The sequence below is a fragment of the Eubalaena glacialis genome, chromosome 5, assembly GCF_028564815.1.
Source record: "Eubalaena glacialis isolate mEubGla1 chromosome 5, mEubGla1.1.hap2.+ XY, whole genome shotgun sequence".
NCBI classification, from domain to species: Eukaryota; Metazoa; Chordata; class Mammalia; order Artiodactyla; family Balaenidae; genus Eubalaena; species Eubalaena glacialis.
The window spans coordinates 14,456,048-14,473,342 of NC_083720.1; the positions used below are offsets into that span (position 1 = coordinate 14,456,048).

General features: G+C 33.7%; 2 protein-coding genes across 5 annotated transcripts in view; both read right to left on the bottom strand.

Moving 5' to 3' along the window:
- ABHD18 (abhydrolase domain containing 18) overlaps nucleotides 1–17,295 on the bottom strand; it is a 39,342-nt gene that overhangs the window by 13,464 nt on the left and 8,583 nt on the right. For 3 of the 4 annotated variants that reach the window (XM_061191991.1, XM_061191990.1, XM_061191992.1), the window contains exons 2-7: nucleotides 9,337–9,445; nucleotides 8,616–8,700; nucleotides 4,936–5,036; nucleotides 3,275–3,353; nucleotides 2,832–2,918; nucleotides 1,249–1,274 (exon numbers count right to left, since the gene is read on the bottom strand). In XM_061191991.1, coding sequence (XP_061047974.1) covers nucleotides 1,249–1,274; nucleotides 2,832–2,918; nucleotides 3,275–3,353; nucleotides 4,936–5,036; nucleotides 8,616–8,700; nucleotides 9,337–9,428 — 470 coding nt within the window. In that variant the 5' untranslated portion in view covers nucleotides 9,429–9,445. Of the gene's footprint in view, nucleotides 1–1,248; nucleotides 1,275–2,831; nucleotides 2,919–3,274; nucleotides 3,354–4,935; nucleotides 5,037–8,615; nucleotides 8,701–9,336; nucleotides 9,446–17,295 lie in introns of those variants that run through there. The other variant, XM_061191993.1, reaches the window with a different exon arrangement.
- Nucleotides 13,844–15,421, bottom strand: LOC133091919 (eukaryotic translation initiation factor 2 subunit 3-like). Its single transcript, XM_061191095.1, is given in 1 exon segment — nucleotides 13,844–15,421. A coding segment is annotated over 1 exon segment (1,413 nt). The 5' UTR covers nucleotide 15,421; the 3' UTR covers nucleotides 13,844–14,007.

Below are 17,295 nucleotides of genomic sequence, written 5' to 3' on the forward strand. Positions count from 1 at the left end.
ACACGGGTTTGAGCCCTGGTCTGCGAAGATCCCACATGCCACGGAGCAACTAGGCCCGTGTGCCACAACTACTGAGTCTGCACTCTAGAGCCCGCGAGCCTAGAGCCCGTGCTCTGCAACAAGAGAAGCCACCGTAATAAGAAGCCCGTGCACTGCAACGAAGAGCAGCCCCAGCTTGCCACAACTAGAGGAAGCCCGCGTGCAGCAACGAAGACCCAACGCAGCCAAAAATAAAAAAATAAATAAATTTAAATTAAGAAAAAAAAGATAGATAACCAACAAGGACTTACTGTATAGCAGAGGGAACTCTACTCAATATTCTGTGATAACCTATGTGAGAAGAGAATCTAAAAAATAGTCGATAGATGTATTTGTGTAACTGACTCACTTTGCTGTACAGCAGAAACTAACACAACGTTGTAAATCAACTATACTCAAATAAAATTAAAATCTTAAAAAAAGAAACAAGGCAACAACAACAAAAAATAAAATAAATAACAATGTAAAAGAATTCAAACTAATACTAGGCTCATGTATTGCTGAAATCTTAAATGTTGCTTATTTTCACAAAATACATAATTTATGAATATAATGTTAGAAAATTTTTATAATACATGTTTTGATTAATTTAAATACACACCAATTCAACTGAAACTTTCTGTTTTAGAAACTGATTTTACATAAGTACATTTCTTTATAAGAAGCACTTAAATATATATTTTTAGAATCCAGAACTATTCTTATATAATTATAAAAAATATGATTTTATTACTAAAGTGACCAAGTTACAATCTATTTTTTTTAAGTCTTTATTGAATTTGTTACAATATTTGCTTCTGTTTCATGTTTTGTTTTGCTTTGTTTTTTTTTTTGGCTGCGAGGCATGTGGGATCTTAGCTCCTCGACCAGGGATCGAACCCACACCCCCTGCATTGGAAGGTGAAGTCTTAACCACTGAACTGCCAGGGAAGTCCCTATAATCTATTTTTTTTAATTTAATTCATATAAAGACATACTCACATAATTAGCTCCTATATGAAACCTTGCCAAAGTGTACAAAAATTCATTTTGTCAATGGTTATTTATTATACGCCCATGTAGAATAATTATGTGCAAAGATCCAGGTACCACAAGAGTGCAAGGGGGCCAGAATTCTGTTTTTCAGAAAAAGTGTTTAGGCTACCAAAAATTTTAAGATGGCTGAAAATTCAGTATAAAGACTGGAAAATGAAGATAACACATACTTACATTTGGTCCTTGGGTTTCCTGCAGCCATTTAAGAATGTGGGTCAAAGAGAAAGTTTTTAAATAATTAAACACACTCTGTGTCTCAAAACACATTAACTTAAGCAAAATAGTTAAACTTGAAGACAATTTAATGCTGAAATAACTATTTTCCAAATAGGCTGTTTAGGAGTTCTCAGGTTTTTCAACTTAATTATTTTCCTTTTTTTAAAAAGCTTCATTGAGACATAATCACATACCATACAATTCACCCATCTAAAGTGTACAATTCAATATTTTTAGTAATTCAACAGGGTTGTATAATCCCCAACTTAATTTTAAAATGAAGTTTATTGGTTTCTTTTTTCACTTATAAAAAAATCTAGAAAATTCAGAAAATCATGTTAGAAGAAAAACTATTTTATCTACAGACAACCATACTAATATTTTGTTGTATTTCTTTCCAAAATTTTCCCTTAGGCACAGTTTCTAAATAGAAAATAATGGATTTTCTATTTTAGGTTTTTTGCATACCTATGCCATACCATAGAGTTTTATATCCTCTTTTTGCATTATAAATACTTTTCATTCATTACTGTAAACTTTTTTAATAATAACTAACTGTTAAAATTTACTGAATCCTTATTATTTACCAGTATTAACTATTCTAATACCCTGAATAACCTAAGAGATTATTCCCATTTACCAAGGAGAAGTTGAGGTACTAAAAGGTTAACTAACAGGTTCAAGGTCATACAGGTAGTAAGTGGTAAAGTAATAAACATAACACAACCAACTGTACAACATTCCAATGCTATGACCCACAATTTACTTAACTATTTTTCTATTGTTAGACATTTAAGCTATTTCTATTGTTTTACTATTATAAGTTATAGGCTATTAAATATCTTTCCTCTTTTCTATCATTTTCTCTTTTCTTAATATTTTATCCTTAGAATAAACTTCCCAGAATCAAAATGTCAAGGGATGTGAGATTTTTAAAGGTTCCTGATGCATATAGTAAAAATGCTTTCCCAAAGGGTTGAACTGATTTTCACAGTCATCAGTAATAAGAGTGCCCATTTCACAATAGCCTTATGACTACTGTGTTTTATTTTTTAAATCTTTTGTAACTGTTCCTTTAACTTTACATTTCTCTGATTACCAGCAACGCTGAACATTTCTTTATATCTGTGCGTCAGTTTCATTTCTTCTTCTGGGAATAGTCTGACATAATCTTGAAAATTAAGTTAAGAACTGTTCTAAACCTCAACTGATACTTAAATGTAAATGTATTTAAAACATGAGGGTTTCCTTAATAAGTCAAACACTTGACTTATTAATATTAAAATCCAGTATAAATCTCAAAAGAAACAGAAGAACACTTTATCTTCATTATACAACAGAAGCAAAATCCTTAAATTGCCTTTTAAAAAGGCGTGAAACAATTTTTCACTTCTTTTCATTCTTGCTCCTTAATTCCTAAGCATTTTCTGAACTGACTAAATTTAACTGGTTTAGAAAAGCTGGTTACTATCATTCCTTTTGATGACTAAATCTATAAATAAATAAATAAGAGAAAAGATTTCTAGGTATCACAAAAGGATATAATAAGGGTTTTCTAACAGCAAAGAAGCCATTCGGGCTTCTTTAATCATAGGACGAGCCATTAGTGTTCGTCGTCTCCAGTAATGCTGAGGAAAGAAAAGATGACGTACTTAAAGAATATAATAAATAAATTAGGAGTGTGGGATTAACATATGCACACTACTATATATAAAATAGATAAACAACAAGGACCTGCTGTATAGCATCGGGAACTCTACTCAATATTCTGTAATGACCTATATGGGAAAAGAATCTAAAAAAGAATGGATACACGTACATGTATAACTGAATCACTTTGCTGTACACCTGAAACTAACACAATATTGTAAATCAACTGTAATATAAAATTAAAATTAAATTAAATTAAAAAATATAATAACCACATCTGTTAAGGAGAGTAACTTAACAAGTTAGGGATTAAGATGTTATAATAAAGTCTTACATGATCTCCTGTTCCAGCAAGATGAATGCATACGGGTCTATATTTGCTGTTCCATTCTTTAGGCACAATAAATTGGAACCTATTTAAAATAAAACATATCAGTGAAAATGAAAGCCTTTTAATACAAACTTTGAATTCTTAAAAGTTTCATAATTAAATTATTTGGGAGAAAAGGTCATTCAGAATTTTGACATTCAAACTGTAATTGACTTGCTGTTTTCCATGTCCTGTTGGATGAAAGTACAGGTGATTTATGGCATGATTATTCATCTATAAATTCTATTTCAATAGATATTAGCAATGTAGAATTGTGTATTTAAAATATCATGATCATTTAGTAGTTTAAAAAAATCTGAGTTTTCAGGCACTGATGAATTTTCATTATCATTTATTTATTTATTAAACTGCATTAAAGTTCTGTTATAATGGTTATGGGAATGTAATAAAAATAAACATATGTTTTGGTAGAAAAAAAAAACCAAAACTGTAATTGACTGATTAAACTAATGTTTGCCCAACTGGCAACAAAGATACTGTAAATTTGCTTGGTGTTACGGTATTAAAAATTCAATTACAATATAAGCACAGAATTTATTGCAATCATTTTTACCTTATTCAATACCACAACTTTATATATGCATAATGAAATTTTCTTATTTTTAAAGACATCAATATATATGATTAAGTCCTAGAAAAACAATTCTTTAGATAGCTCCACTTTTTCTCCTTACAGGAATAATGCTTGGCTGTACAAGCTGTTGATATCAATAACATAGTTCATGTTATCTTTTTTCAACTTGGAGTATATAACAGGATCTGATTTATTAAAACTTTTATGTTTGGAGGTAAAAGCAAACCACACCAGAAAAAACATAGTCTTCTCTATTTGTCGTCTTCTTATCGTAGTATCTTGGTCCTCTCATTTAATGTTTTTTCCTATATGACTTATTTTTTTATCATTGTAGTAAAATATATATAATATAAAATTTACCATTTTTACCATTTTTAAGTGTACAGTTCAGTGACATTAAGTACACTTACATTGTTATGCAATCACTACCGCCATCCATCTTCAGAACTTTTTTATCTTCCCAAACTGATTTACTTCTCTTTTCAATTTCCTTAGCAGTTGACATTTTGGAATTATTATCACAGTAGAACACTGCACTCTGTCAGCTCAAGGTTTGACCTTAGGCGGCTGTGTTCTCAGGCAACATAAACCTGAATTCTGAGCTTACTTTGCCTGGGCAAGGGAAAATATCACTACTTATCTATTGTCAATAAATTGTTGAATAGAACACAGACAAGAAAATTTAGGATGGTTTAATGATTGTATCTGTTTTGTGCTCATGAAAACTAACTCTTAATTTTCAGTCTCATAATCAAAACTACCAACATTAACAACTCTGCTTCATTTAGCATTCCCAGCACTGTCCTGCTTCTTGAAATTTTGAAGATTAAGCTGATAACAACTTAAGTTCAAATGTATACTAAAGCTCTGTATTTTTACTCCGTCCCACCCCACATTTAATGGAAAAATGCTAAATAATTATTGCAATTAATAATAAGTAATTTGAAATAATATGGCATTGATATTATTGTAATTGTATAAATGAATGTAAACAACCTACTACTTTAACTTTCTGAATAAAAATACTTACCTTGCAATAACAGATTCAATTGGCATGATATCAGGCACATAGTGGGCCATGGGGGAAACAAAGTGTCCATCTAGGATCTTACAGTCTGACTGCTCTTCAATCTAAAAAAAGCAAAACAAAGATGCATACACAAGGACGTGGTATCTAGGTCTATCAGAGATGTTTTTCTGTTAAAAAGTTCTATTCAGTGGTAACTTTTTTTTAGTGCCTACTATGTATCCTTTTGCCCCATTCTGCTTTCTAAAGGCTCCTACACACATTTCATTTCTTTCTATGTTCTCTACTTGAGTCTACTTGGGAAAACTATAAGTAAATCTTATTTGTACAGTGACATACAATAACAAAAAAAAAATTTGTTACAAGAATTCAACAATATAAAGATAAATATAAAAACAATTTACAAACAAATTATAATTTACCGCAATCAAATAAGGGTTGACATTATATATGTTAGAATGGCTCATTTTCAGGTAACCTATTGATGAAATGAGTCATGTCAACACATTAAATAAGGAGAAATGTGATATTTACATATGTAGCAAAGGCATTTCCTAATATTCAACACCTAAGTTTTTTTTCACCTCAAATAGTTATTTTTTTTAAATAAAAAAAGCTTTATCAGGCCAATAGTCAAAATTAAATTAGCAGTAAAGCATCACATATTTTCATTAAAACCAGAAACAAAAAACTGTATTTTTAGAAGCTAAATATATCAACCTTTTTAAAAAACACAAATACTAACCAGTTGTTTAACATCATTTATTACATAATCCACATTTTCTTTGCAAATGACTTAAAATACTACTTTATCATGAAGTAAGTTTCCATAAATTTTTTTTGAAAATTATTTTTTGGAAAATAATTTTACAAATTATTTTCAATCATTTATCAGGTCTCATTAGCATATCTTTTATTTCTAAACCAGTGTCAGGCTGTGCTGATCATGCTGTGCCTTACAATACCCATTGATATATGACTGAGCTAGTTTTTACTTACCACTCTTCCTTTTCAAGTATTCCTGATCTGACTGTACTTCCCAAATATATATTTGAGTTCTTCCCAAAATAATTTTAGGATCCTTTTATGGACCTTAGCTCTAAACTGAATATTTTAATTGGGATTGCATTGCATTTTTTGAAAATGGTAAGGAGACCTAACGTGTATAATACGAAATTTTTAATCCAGGAAGTGTTTACATTTTAGTCATCTTTGTGCCTCCTACAGTTTTAAAGTTTTCTTTTATCTATTTTAGAAGAATTTGACAAAGGAGGCAGCACAAACTAATGTGAAAGGGAATAATAATTCAACAAATAGTGTTGGGATAAATGGCAATTTGGTAAGAAAAAAACACTTTCAGAGCCATATATAAGACAGATTTAAAAATTAAGCAAGCTACAACTCAACACTAAAAAGAGGAATAACCCAATTAAAAATGGGCAAGGGTTTCACAGATATTTCTCAAAAGAAGATATACAAATGGCCAATAAGTACATGAAAGGATGTTCAACATCACAGTCATTAGGGAAAGACATATCAAAATCACAATAAAATATACTTCACACCCACTAGGAAGGCTAGGGCAAGTAGAAATATTAGTAAGAACGTGGAGAAATTGAGAGCATTATACACTGCTTGTGGAAAAGTAAAATGGTGCACTTTGGCAAACAGTTGACAGTTTGTTAAAAATTTAAGCATACAGTTACCATGTGACTGAGCAATTCCATTCCTAGATATATACCCAAGGGAACTGAAAAAAATATATCCACAAGAACACTAGTACATGAATATTCATAGCATTATTATTCATAACAGTTAAAAAGTAGAAACAACTCGGGACTTCCCTAGTGGTCCAGTGGTAAAGAATCCGCCTTCCAATGCAGGGGACGCAGGTTCGATCCCTAGTCAGGGAACTAAGATCCCACATGCCACAGGGCAACTAAGCCTGTGCGCCACAACTACTGAGCTTGCGCACCTCAACTAGAGAGAAGCCCAGGCGCCGCAAACTACAGAGCCCACGCACTCTGGACCCACAACTACAGAGCCCACGTGCCCTGGAGCCTGCGTGCCACAACTAGAGAAGAGAAAACCCGCATGCCACAACTAGAGAGAAGCCCTCGTGCCACAACAAAAGATCCCACATGCCTCAACGAAGATCCCATGTGCCGCAACTAAGACCCAATGGAGCCAAAAAAAAAAAAAAAAAAGTAGAAACTCAAATGCCCATCAACTGAATAATGGATAAACAAAATGTTGTACATATACACAATGGGATATTATTTAGCCATAAAAAAGAATGAAGCAGTGTACATGGTACAACATGGATGAACCTTAAAAATTTGCTAAGTAAAATAAGCCAGAAACAAAAGACCACATGTTGGATGATTCCATTTATATGAAATGTCCAGAATGGGTGAATCCACAGAGACAACAGATGAGTGATTATCAGCAGGTGGGAGGCTGGGGAAGTGGGAGGTGACAGCTAATGGGTACAGGGTTTCTCTTGGGGGCAATAAAAATGTTCTGGAATTAGATAGTGATAGTTGCACATCTTGGGAATGTAATAATAAACAACAACAACACTGAATTGTACATTTTAAAAGGGTAATTTTTCTGTATTTGAATTTTTGTATATCTTTTGTATATAAAGATTTGTATATCTCAATCTTTAAAAACCGAGAGTGAGAGAACAAGAGAGAGAAGGTGGGGGAGAGGAAGGATATCTGTAAGAAAGCATTCTAAAATCCTAACAGTAATTCCTCCTTGGGAGGAAAATGGAATTAGGAGGTGGAAAGTGGCATAAATTAGAGTTTTGATCTTTACTTGGTATGTTTTAAATTTGTTCAAGCCTATGATTTTTTAATAGGAAAAAGACAGAGAAAATGGAAATACTTAGCAAAATTTGAGGGAGAAATGTTCTAAATCCAGAAGATACAAAAGGAACAGCTATGTGGTATAGAGGAGGGATTTCCAATTTATAAGACCCTGTTTTTAGCAGTGAAAGTCTTTTGAAGAATGAAATCTGCTAAAGACATCCAATATATAAAAGCGACGAAAGTAGAGTTACTGTGGCTGAAGGCCGTGAGGGATGTGAAGCCTACCCAGCTGCAGGCCCTCCCCTACAGGGCTTCAAGTATCCAGTTACATAAGCCTATAAGTGTTTTACAGGAAAACATGGCTGCTTAAAAACAAAACTATTTCAAATATATTTTCTCATATTCTCTAATTTTATAGCATTTTCTTTCTACCCTTCTCTCAGCAATTAACTATATCCCATAACATTTCCCTGATGTTATTTAACAGTTGTTTTGCTAATAACTTCTCATGTGCTGATTCTCTCAATAGAGTACTTCCCTGTATTACTTATAATTCTTCTGAAATGTTGAATAATTTAACTCTCTTGAGCCTAAAGATAAAAGATGAGGCTCAAAAAGATCCATCCCTAAATATTTTCTTGTATTTAGTTAAGTACTAAATATATGCTCCCATATAAACATGCATATAGTTATTATAAGCATTCAGTTAGGGTATATAATAGCATTTAAAAAAATATTAAATGAAAAATCTATATTGTACTCATGTTTTAGAGTTTATTGTTATTATACTCCAACATTCAGCCCACTCTTGCCACACAGTTATATAAAACCTGAATTTCTATAATTGCATTTCTTTCATCTGAATACCTTATCGATGTATATTGGATAATCACTTGAAACCAGATTCTGACATCTTTCTCGATTTCCAATAATCTTTCTGAATGCAAAGAGTCTATTATGGGAAGGGGGGGAAAAAAGGAGAAAATTCAGTATTCCCATTATATTGAGACTGATGGAAAGTAATTAAAAATTAGCAAGTCCAGTTCATAAACTATGTTAAAATTTAATTTTAATAATTAAAGAAAAAATTAGGCTTTGGTTTTTTTCAAGCTTGACATTTTGTCTCAGAAAAAACATAAGACATATCATTGTTCCAAAAGTAATTAACATATGCAAGACTCAAAATTAAAGGCACAAATCCCTAAAATTATTTTTCACAAGTTCAAATACTTCCATGAGCTACAGTATATCACAGTTTTATAGTCATTACAAATTCAAGTTACCCAAGAAAGTTTAGTCCCTGAAATCTGTAATTGATAAAAAATTACCAAAGTTAAAAATCTATGTCTGAGAGCTCTTTAAGTCTGAATTACTTTTAAAATAGTTCAATTTATGATTCTATGGGTTAAAGCTTAAGAGCAATAATTAGATAAAAGAGAAAAGGAAATAATTTCTTTCTTATATAGTAGTTAATGCTTAATTTACCCATCACTTTATATTTATAGTAAAGGACTTTATAACTGAAATGAAGTTTCAAATGTTTACTAAAACAACAAATTTAGAAGAGGCATTCAGAAAAAATGCTTACCTTTTGAGATCCTCTGGCCTTCCCCATCCTCTGATAAAAAGTTTTGTAAGGAGAAGTCTCCGATATAGAATATCTAACTTGCTCACACCCATGAGCAGCAAACAAACATCTATAAAACAAAAATTTAAATGACTTTAAAACATTTTATTTTACTCGGTAGGTCAATTTTCTAACCACCTCTACAAATATCAGGAAAAATTAAACATTGATCTACTCTCCTGGCAACTTTTAAATACACAACACAGTGTTGTTAACTATAGTTACCATGCTGTACGTTATATCCCCACGACTTATTTATCTTAGAGATCTTAAAAGTACTCATTACAAGAAAAAAAACTGTAACTATGTGAGGTGATGGATGTTAACTAAACTTATTGTGGTGAACACATCACAGTATACACATATATCAGGTCATTATGTGGTATACTTTAAAACAATACAACATTATCAATTATATCTCAATAAAACTGGGGGAAAATTAAAAAATGAAATTAAACTAGAACTTTGAATGTATTCTCTTGGAAATAAGATACAAGATACAGGAAAAAAGAACTCGGATGAAAGTAGAGAAGATGAAGTAGAGCCCTGAGCTACAGTAAACTCTGAATTCCTCTAGGGCAGGACCTTCCCATCCTCAGTACAGTGACTGACAGTAAATATTCAGTATTTGTTGAATAACAATAGGAGTGGCTAATACCTATGTAGTACTATTTTATCTGCCAGGCACCATTTAAAAACTACACACACACACACACACACACACACACGCGTACATTCTTGTTTAAACCTCCCAACAATTTTATGAAGATATAGCACCCCAAGACAAGGAAACTGAGGCACAGAGAGGATATGATTTACTTAAGGTCACACAACAAGTGGGAGGCAGACCTAAGACTGAATCTCAGGCACATGGCTGAAGATCTACTATACTACACTGCCTGTCTTCTACACTGCAGTGCATGAAAAGTAGTAATTAATCAGTGCTACTACTTATGTACCACTTATCTATCTTTCCCAAACATTTCTGAAGTTTAAAAAAAATATCTGCCTCTGTCTTTTCAAACTGAATGGTGTAGTTTTGATTTCCAGGCAAAACCTGATTCAGGTTCAGGGTTTATTCTACTTAGAAAAATGGAAAATGGAAATTTGCAGCTCCATCAGTGAGCTTTAATAAGGGCTTATCTATTACTTTGAATGCTTTTTGGGGAACCACCATTCATGTCATATTTTTACTCTTTGATTTGTAACAAACTACAACTTTAACTTAATGCTCTTCTTTGTTTGCATAGGTGTACAATCTAATCCACCATCAATTGGACTGGCACTTTATTATTTTTATGACTGGACCAGCAAAACCAAATCATTCATACTGCCTCTTACAATTCTCAGGACCAAGAATAAACATTTACTAGATAATATACTTGTTAGGCCAGCGGTCCCCAACCTTTTTGGCACCAGCGACCGGGTTCGTGGAAGACAGTTTCTCCACGGACGGACAGCGGGAGAAATGGTTCAGGCGGTTCTGTGAGCGATGGGGAGCGGCAGATGAAGCTTTGCTTGCTGGCCCGCCCCTCACCTCCTGCTGTGCGGCCTGGTTCCTAACAGGCCTCAGACCAGTACCGGTTCGCGGCCCGGGGGTTGGGGACCCCTGTGTTAGGCAATACAATCAATAGCCAGAGTATAGTATCTAGTATTTTTTAAAACTGCCCACCTCTCTTTTTCCCAATTTCCACACGTTATTCATTTTTTACTCCTGATTAAATTTGCTTTTTGCATAATAATGCTAGGAAAAAACCCATAATGCATATCCAGCTCTGTTTATTACGCTATTCATATCTACTGCTATAAATGGTATTCTGATTACTAGATTCCTATGAATTATCATTAATCAGTTCACCATAGCTCAGCCATTATTGGATGGCCTAAATGCAAGTTTCTGAACTTTTAAGAATGAGTATTACTTTTTTCATTCATGCAACAGTATTTATTAAGTGCTTACTATATGCCAAGAATTATTTTAGGTCCTGTGCTACAAGATGATCAAGGCACGTTCTTCCTCTCATGGATCTTATACTTCAGGGAAAGAAAACAAATTATTTTTAGGAAAAAAAGTAAGCAAGACTAGATGATGACAACATTATTATCATAATATAACAAGACAACATGATAAAGACCAGAGGGCTCCTTTGATGGTCAAAAAAAGCCTCACTTAACCAAAGAGGTAACATTTAAACCAAGACCTACGTGACAAAAAAGAGCTGCCAAATCTTTAAACTGCAAATCTCATTAAAATCATATACGTTCTGAAGTCTATTCATGTACTATGTTCCAATGAAATTTGTTAAAAACTATCTAGTCGGTGAATAAAGCACAGGAACAGATAATTTATACAAGAAAAAAGGCAAGTGACAATGATCACATATACTCTTCTTCATTTTCTAGTTAAAAAATGTTCACTGTAACATATTAAAATACAAATAATACAGAAGTATATATAGTAAATTAGGGGAAAATAATCTTCCTGTTACCTCTAATTCTACTTTTCAGAGATATTGAGTTCTAAGAGTTTAAATTCTGTTCTTCCTGATCTTTTTCTTGTTGACATTATTTATTTACATATACACACTTTAAAAAAATTTTGCTTGAGTTATGTAACACATTTTTGGCAGAATTCAAACAATATAAAAATATACAGAGTAGGGCTTCCCTGGTGGCGCAGTGGTTGGGAGTCTGCCTGCCAATGCGGGGGACACGGGTTCGGGCCCTGGTCTGGGAGGATCCCGCGTGCCGCGGAGCAGCTAGGCCCGTGGGCCACAACTACTGGGCCTGCGCGTCTGGAGCCTGTGCTCCGCAACAAGAGAGGCCGTGACAGTGAGAGGCCCGCGCAGCGCGATGAGGAGTGGCCCCCGCTCGCCGCAACTGGAGAAGGCCCTCGCACAGAAACGAAGACCCAACACACCCAAAAATAAATAAATAAATTTATTTAAAAAATATATATATATACAGAGTAAAGCTAAGAAGTCTCTCTTCATTTCTGCTAAGCTTCCTCTCCTCCCAAAAGGTAACTGCTATTAATGCTGTACTCTTGTGATCCCTTGTTCTATCCATTTATATACATACACATATTTTAGGGATTTTGGTGTGTGGGGGTTTTTTTTCTTTTTAGCGATTTTATTTTACCTTTTTAAAGATTTATTTATTATTTATTTAATATATTTTTGGCTGCGTCGGGTCTTATTTGCGACACGCGGGATCTTTGTTGAAACGTGCAGGATCTTCATTGTGGTGTCCGGGCTTCTCTCCCGTTGCGGCATGCGGGTTTGGGGTTTTCTCTTCTCTAGCTGTGGCGCGCAGGCTCCAGGGTGAGTGGGTTCTGTAGTCTGCAGCATGCAGGCTCTAGTTCAGGTGCGTGAGCTCAGTAGTTGTGGCACCTGGGCTTAGCTGCCCTGAGGCATGTGGGATCTTAGTTCCCTGACCAGGGATCGAACCCACGTCCCCTGCATTGCAGGGCGGATTCTTTACCACTGGACCACCAGGGAAGTCCTGGTGTGTTTCTTTAAACACAGAAGAGATCAACTACAGTATTTGTATTTTTTGACATTTCTTCCTCACCCTGATTATTTATAAATATCTGCAAAGCTCTTTCAATTTCAGGATATACAGGCCTACCTCATTTTTTCTATTAATGAGTGAGTTTAACCTATTTATATTTTTTTATTATTATGATAATTTGTTTTCTATTTTTTTTGTTTTATTGACTTCAGTTTTTTTATCATTCATATTTGTTTTACATTTGAGTGTATGTAAATTTGAAAGTGATACATTTAAGATGCAATATATCATAAAGGCTAAAAGCATATACTCTAGAGGCAAACTCCCTTGGTTGAATCCTTTACTATGTGACTTTGAGCAAGTCACTTATCCTTTCTGTAACTCATCTGTAAAACAGGGATAATGACAGTACTTACCTCCGATTGGTATGAGAAATAAATGAGTTACTATATTTGAAGCACTTAAACAGCACTTTGCAAATTTAAGTGCTATACTTACTAATAATAGCAACATTATTATTGATTATCCTTATAACTCTATTTAATACTCAAACCTGTATTTCCATGTTCTATATAATATTTATTAACTCCTGATGATAAATAATGAAAGATATATTTGATCCCTTCTCCCCACCACCCAATTTTAGTTGATTTTTTTACTGCTTATCTTTATAACTTTAAGTATACTAATATCTCTAATCCTTAAATGATAGCTCTATAATGATTGTGAAAGCTGAGGAAATCTGTGTACTTTCTTTTTTTTTTTTTTAAGAAGAAAAATTTTATTTCAAACAGGTTCAGTGGTATGTGTGCTACAGCAAAGGCTGGTTGTAGCAGTTTGCTTTCAAACCTGCACTGATGTATAAATTAGACATTATTTGGGAATGATTAATTTTTGGTAAAATGTAGATTCAATCCAACATTACGTCAATTTTTACATTTACTGTAGACCCTATTTTAGTATTAGAGGTTAAATTTGCATCACCAAAAAATGAGAATATCCTTACAGCTACTCCTAAGGTAATGAGCTGTGAAATTAATTCCTCACTATTGCTTTGAAAATATACCCCTAGGTTGTTAAGAGAAATTCCGACTTCATCCAAATCTGTTATTTAATTCTTCAGTCATCATCTACTGTTGGCTTGATTGTCACTCCTCTTCTTATTTGGCCCCAACCAATTAAACGCCAGTGTTTCTCAACTCTTTGGCTACGGGCAATTTTTTCTCCTACTTCTGTGCACACAGGATTAGTCAAAATGATTTTGCCCAAATCAGCCTTGACTGCACTAACTCTTCCTCCAGTCGACAGGGATCCTATGTTCACCGTAAGTACTTCATTCTTAGACAGCTTTTGCACTTTTGCTGCTTTCTTGTCTCCTTCAGTGAGTACAACTAGTAGCCGTCTAAGCAGGAAATAGGAAATTTCCAATTCTGTGAAGACCTCAGGTAAAGCTCCAACTGCACCAAGTACCTGCCCCACCATTCCGTCAGCCTGGCACAAAGTGTGATCAATTTTTGTTCCAACTCCAGTAAGACCTGGAGCAGCATACTGAAGATCATTATGCTCTGCGAAAAGCGATATAATTTTGGAAAAGATGGGTTTACACGTGAGTTTTCCTTCACTATCTTTGGAAACAATACCAGGTCTGACTTCTATCTCCTGGCCCACCTTTAATACTCCTTTTAGAATACTACCACCAGCTACACCCCCCTTAAGGTCATCAACTTCACAGCCAGGTTTGTTGACATCAAAGGATCTAATAACAATAAGTTGGGGTTCTGAAGTAAAGTCTCTTGGGGGTACTGGAATTTTCTTTACTATGGACTCACAGACAACTTCAATATTGTATTTTAGCTGAGCAGAAATTGGAACAGGAGCTCCTTCTGCTACTGTACCTTGTACAAATGCAAGGATCTGTTCATACTGTTCTTTAGCCTGGCTTTCTTTTACCATTTCAATTTTATTTTGTAGAATCAAAATATGCTTCAGTTTCATGATTTCTATCACAGCTAGGTGTTCAGAAGTCTGAGGCTGAGGACAAGACTAGTTACCAGCTATCAAGAGAAGAGCTGCGTCCATCACTGTGGCACCATTCAGCATAGTAGCCATCAAAATATCATGGCCAGGACAGTCAACAAAGGAAACATGTCTGACTAATTTGAAATTCCCTTTGGTCCCTGGAATGTCTGTAGGAAACTCATCAGGTGTACTACTGCCACAGGATCTATAACATTCTGGCCGAGGACAACTAGGGTCGTCAAGTTTATAAATCTTAGCATTAGCATAGCCAAGTTTGATTGTAATATTTCTTTCTAGTTCATTTTTGAACCTGACAGTGTGAACTCCAGAAATAGTTTTTACAACGGTAGATTTCCCATGAGCTACATGACCAATTGTACCTATATTAATTGTGGCCTGTCTGCTGATAACTTCATGTGAAAGTGGCGTCAACTTGGTAACATCCAAAGTGTTGAGATCTTGCCGAGAAAGGTGCGGCTGCCCTAAAGTCACACCAGCCTCACCCCCCGCCATCTTGCCTGGAGAGAATCTGTGTACTTTCTACCTTCTCTTTCTTTTCTGCCTCTAACTCTTGTAAATTATATCAATTCTATGTTATCAGACTTTACATTCATATTCTTAGTCTTAGAGATAGTTGTATTCAATGATCATTACCATTCCTTTTGCAGCAACTAATAAAATAGAAAATTTAAAAAAAAATCAATGAGAACCCAAATAATTCTTTAAGAACACTAGTAGATAGTTCAGATGGGTTTATGGTAAGAATATTTTAGAGTAACTTACTACACTAACTAACTAAACAGAAAAAAAAACATGTCTTAGAGATATAAAGAAAACAAGCAAAAAAAACCCTCCTAGCATCTGATTCAATTCAGCATCCAGACATAATTATAAAGAAAAAAAAATCTAGGAATATAAGAAAGCATCATTAACTTGATGTAACATATCAAACAAAAATGTACAGTAAACATCATATTTAATGATGAAATTTTAGAAGTATTCCCTTAAAAGTGAGGGACAAGAATTTCCACTATTATCACTTCCATTCTAAAATGGTACAGGATATCCTAAGCTGAAAAAAAAATAATAAAAAGTTTGAAAGATTAGAAAAGGGGGAGAAAACCTGCCATTACACACAAAGGGTATGACTATTATTGAGAAAATCCAAGTGAGTCAACAAAGTATTAGAACTTATTAGTTATTACTAAGTTCAATAAAAGGTGCCAGGGCAATTGGTTATCCATGTGGGAAAAAATTAAATTAAATCCCAACACATCATACTAAGTACACAAACAAAAAAGCCATGTGGATTAGGATTAGAGACCTAAGCATAAAAAGTGAAACTGTAAGCTTTCAGAAGAGTACACGAGAGACCATAATCAGAGAAAATAGAGCAAATATTCCAAGACTTTAAAGAAAATGGTTGATTCAACAAACGCTCATTGAAAATGAGCTCCATTAAGAAATGAAAAGACAAGCCAAAGACTGTGAGACAATATTTGCAAAACATCTATTTGATAAAGGACATGTATTCAAAATATACAAAGAACTCTTAAAACTCAGCAATAAGAAAAGAAACAACCCAATTAAAAAATGGACAAAAGAGCAGAGAGGACTTTTAGGGAAACTACTCTGTATGATACTATAATGGTAAATACAGGATATTATATATTTGTCAAAACCCACAGAACTGTATAACACAGAGTATATTCTAAGGTAAACTATGGACTTTAGTTAATAATAATGTATCAATATTGAGTTCATCAAGTGCAACAAATGTACCACACTAATGCAAGATGTGAATAGGGAAACTGTGGGGTAGGGGGAGAAGGGATATGGGAACTCTCTGTACTATCTTGCTCAAGTTTTCTGTAAACCTAAAACTGTTATAAATAATAAAGTCTATTAATTTAAATTTAAAAGTCCAAAAGGTGATTTCTCGTGAGGTTTTTAACAGTAGTTCTACATACCTTTAAATGTGAAGAAATTCCATTAGGATTCCACACAGAGCTTCTGTCACCATTATTGTATCAAGATATTATCTTATCACTGTAGCAATTTTAGTATATCAATGTGTTGAATGAATCTATCAAATATCAATCATATAGGATTTCTGTAGACTTTATTCATTATAGTTTATAGGAGGAAAACCAATTCCATTTGAAAAAGAGGACAAAAGCAAAAATCAATTTGACAAACCCTTATGTACTCATTTATTTGCCACTTCCTCTGAAAAAATATATTTTAAAAAATTTCCTAAAACATTCTAAGAATTTTCAATAGTCACCTTGAAAGTTAATCCAGAACTGAATGACATAAGCTTCCAAGTAGCTTATACTTACAAATGATGATAAAATACATTTTCTGGCTTTCTTTAACCACTTTACA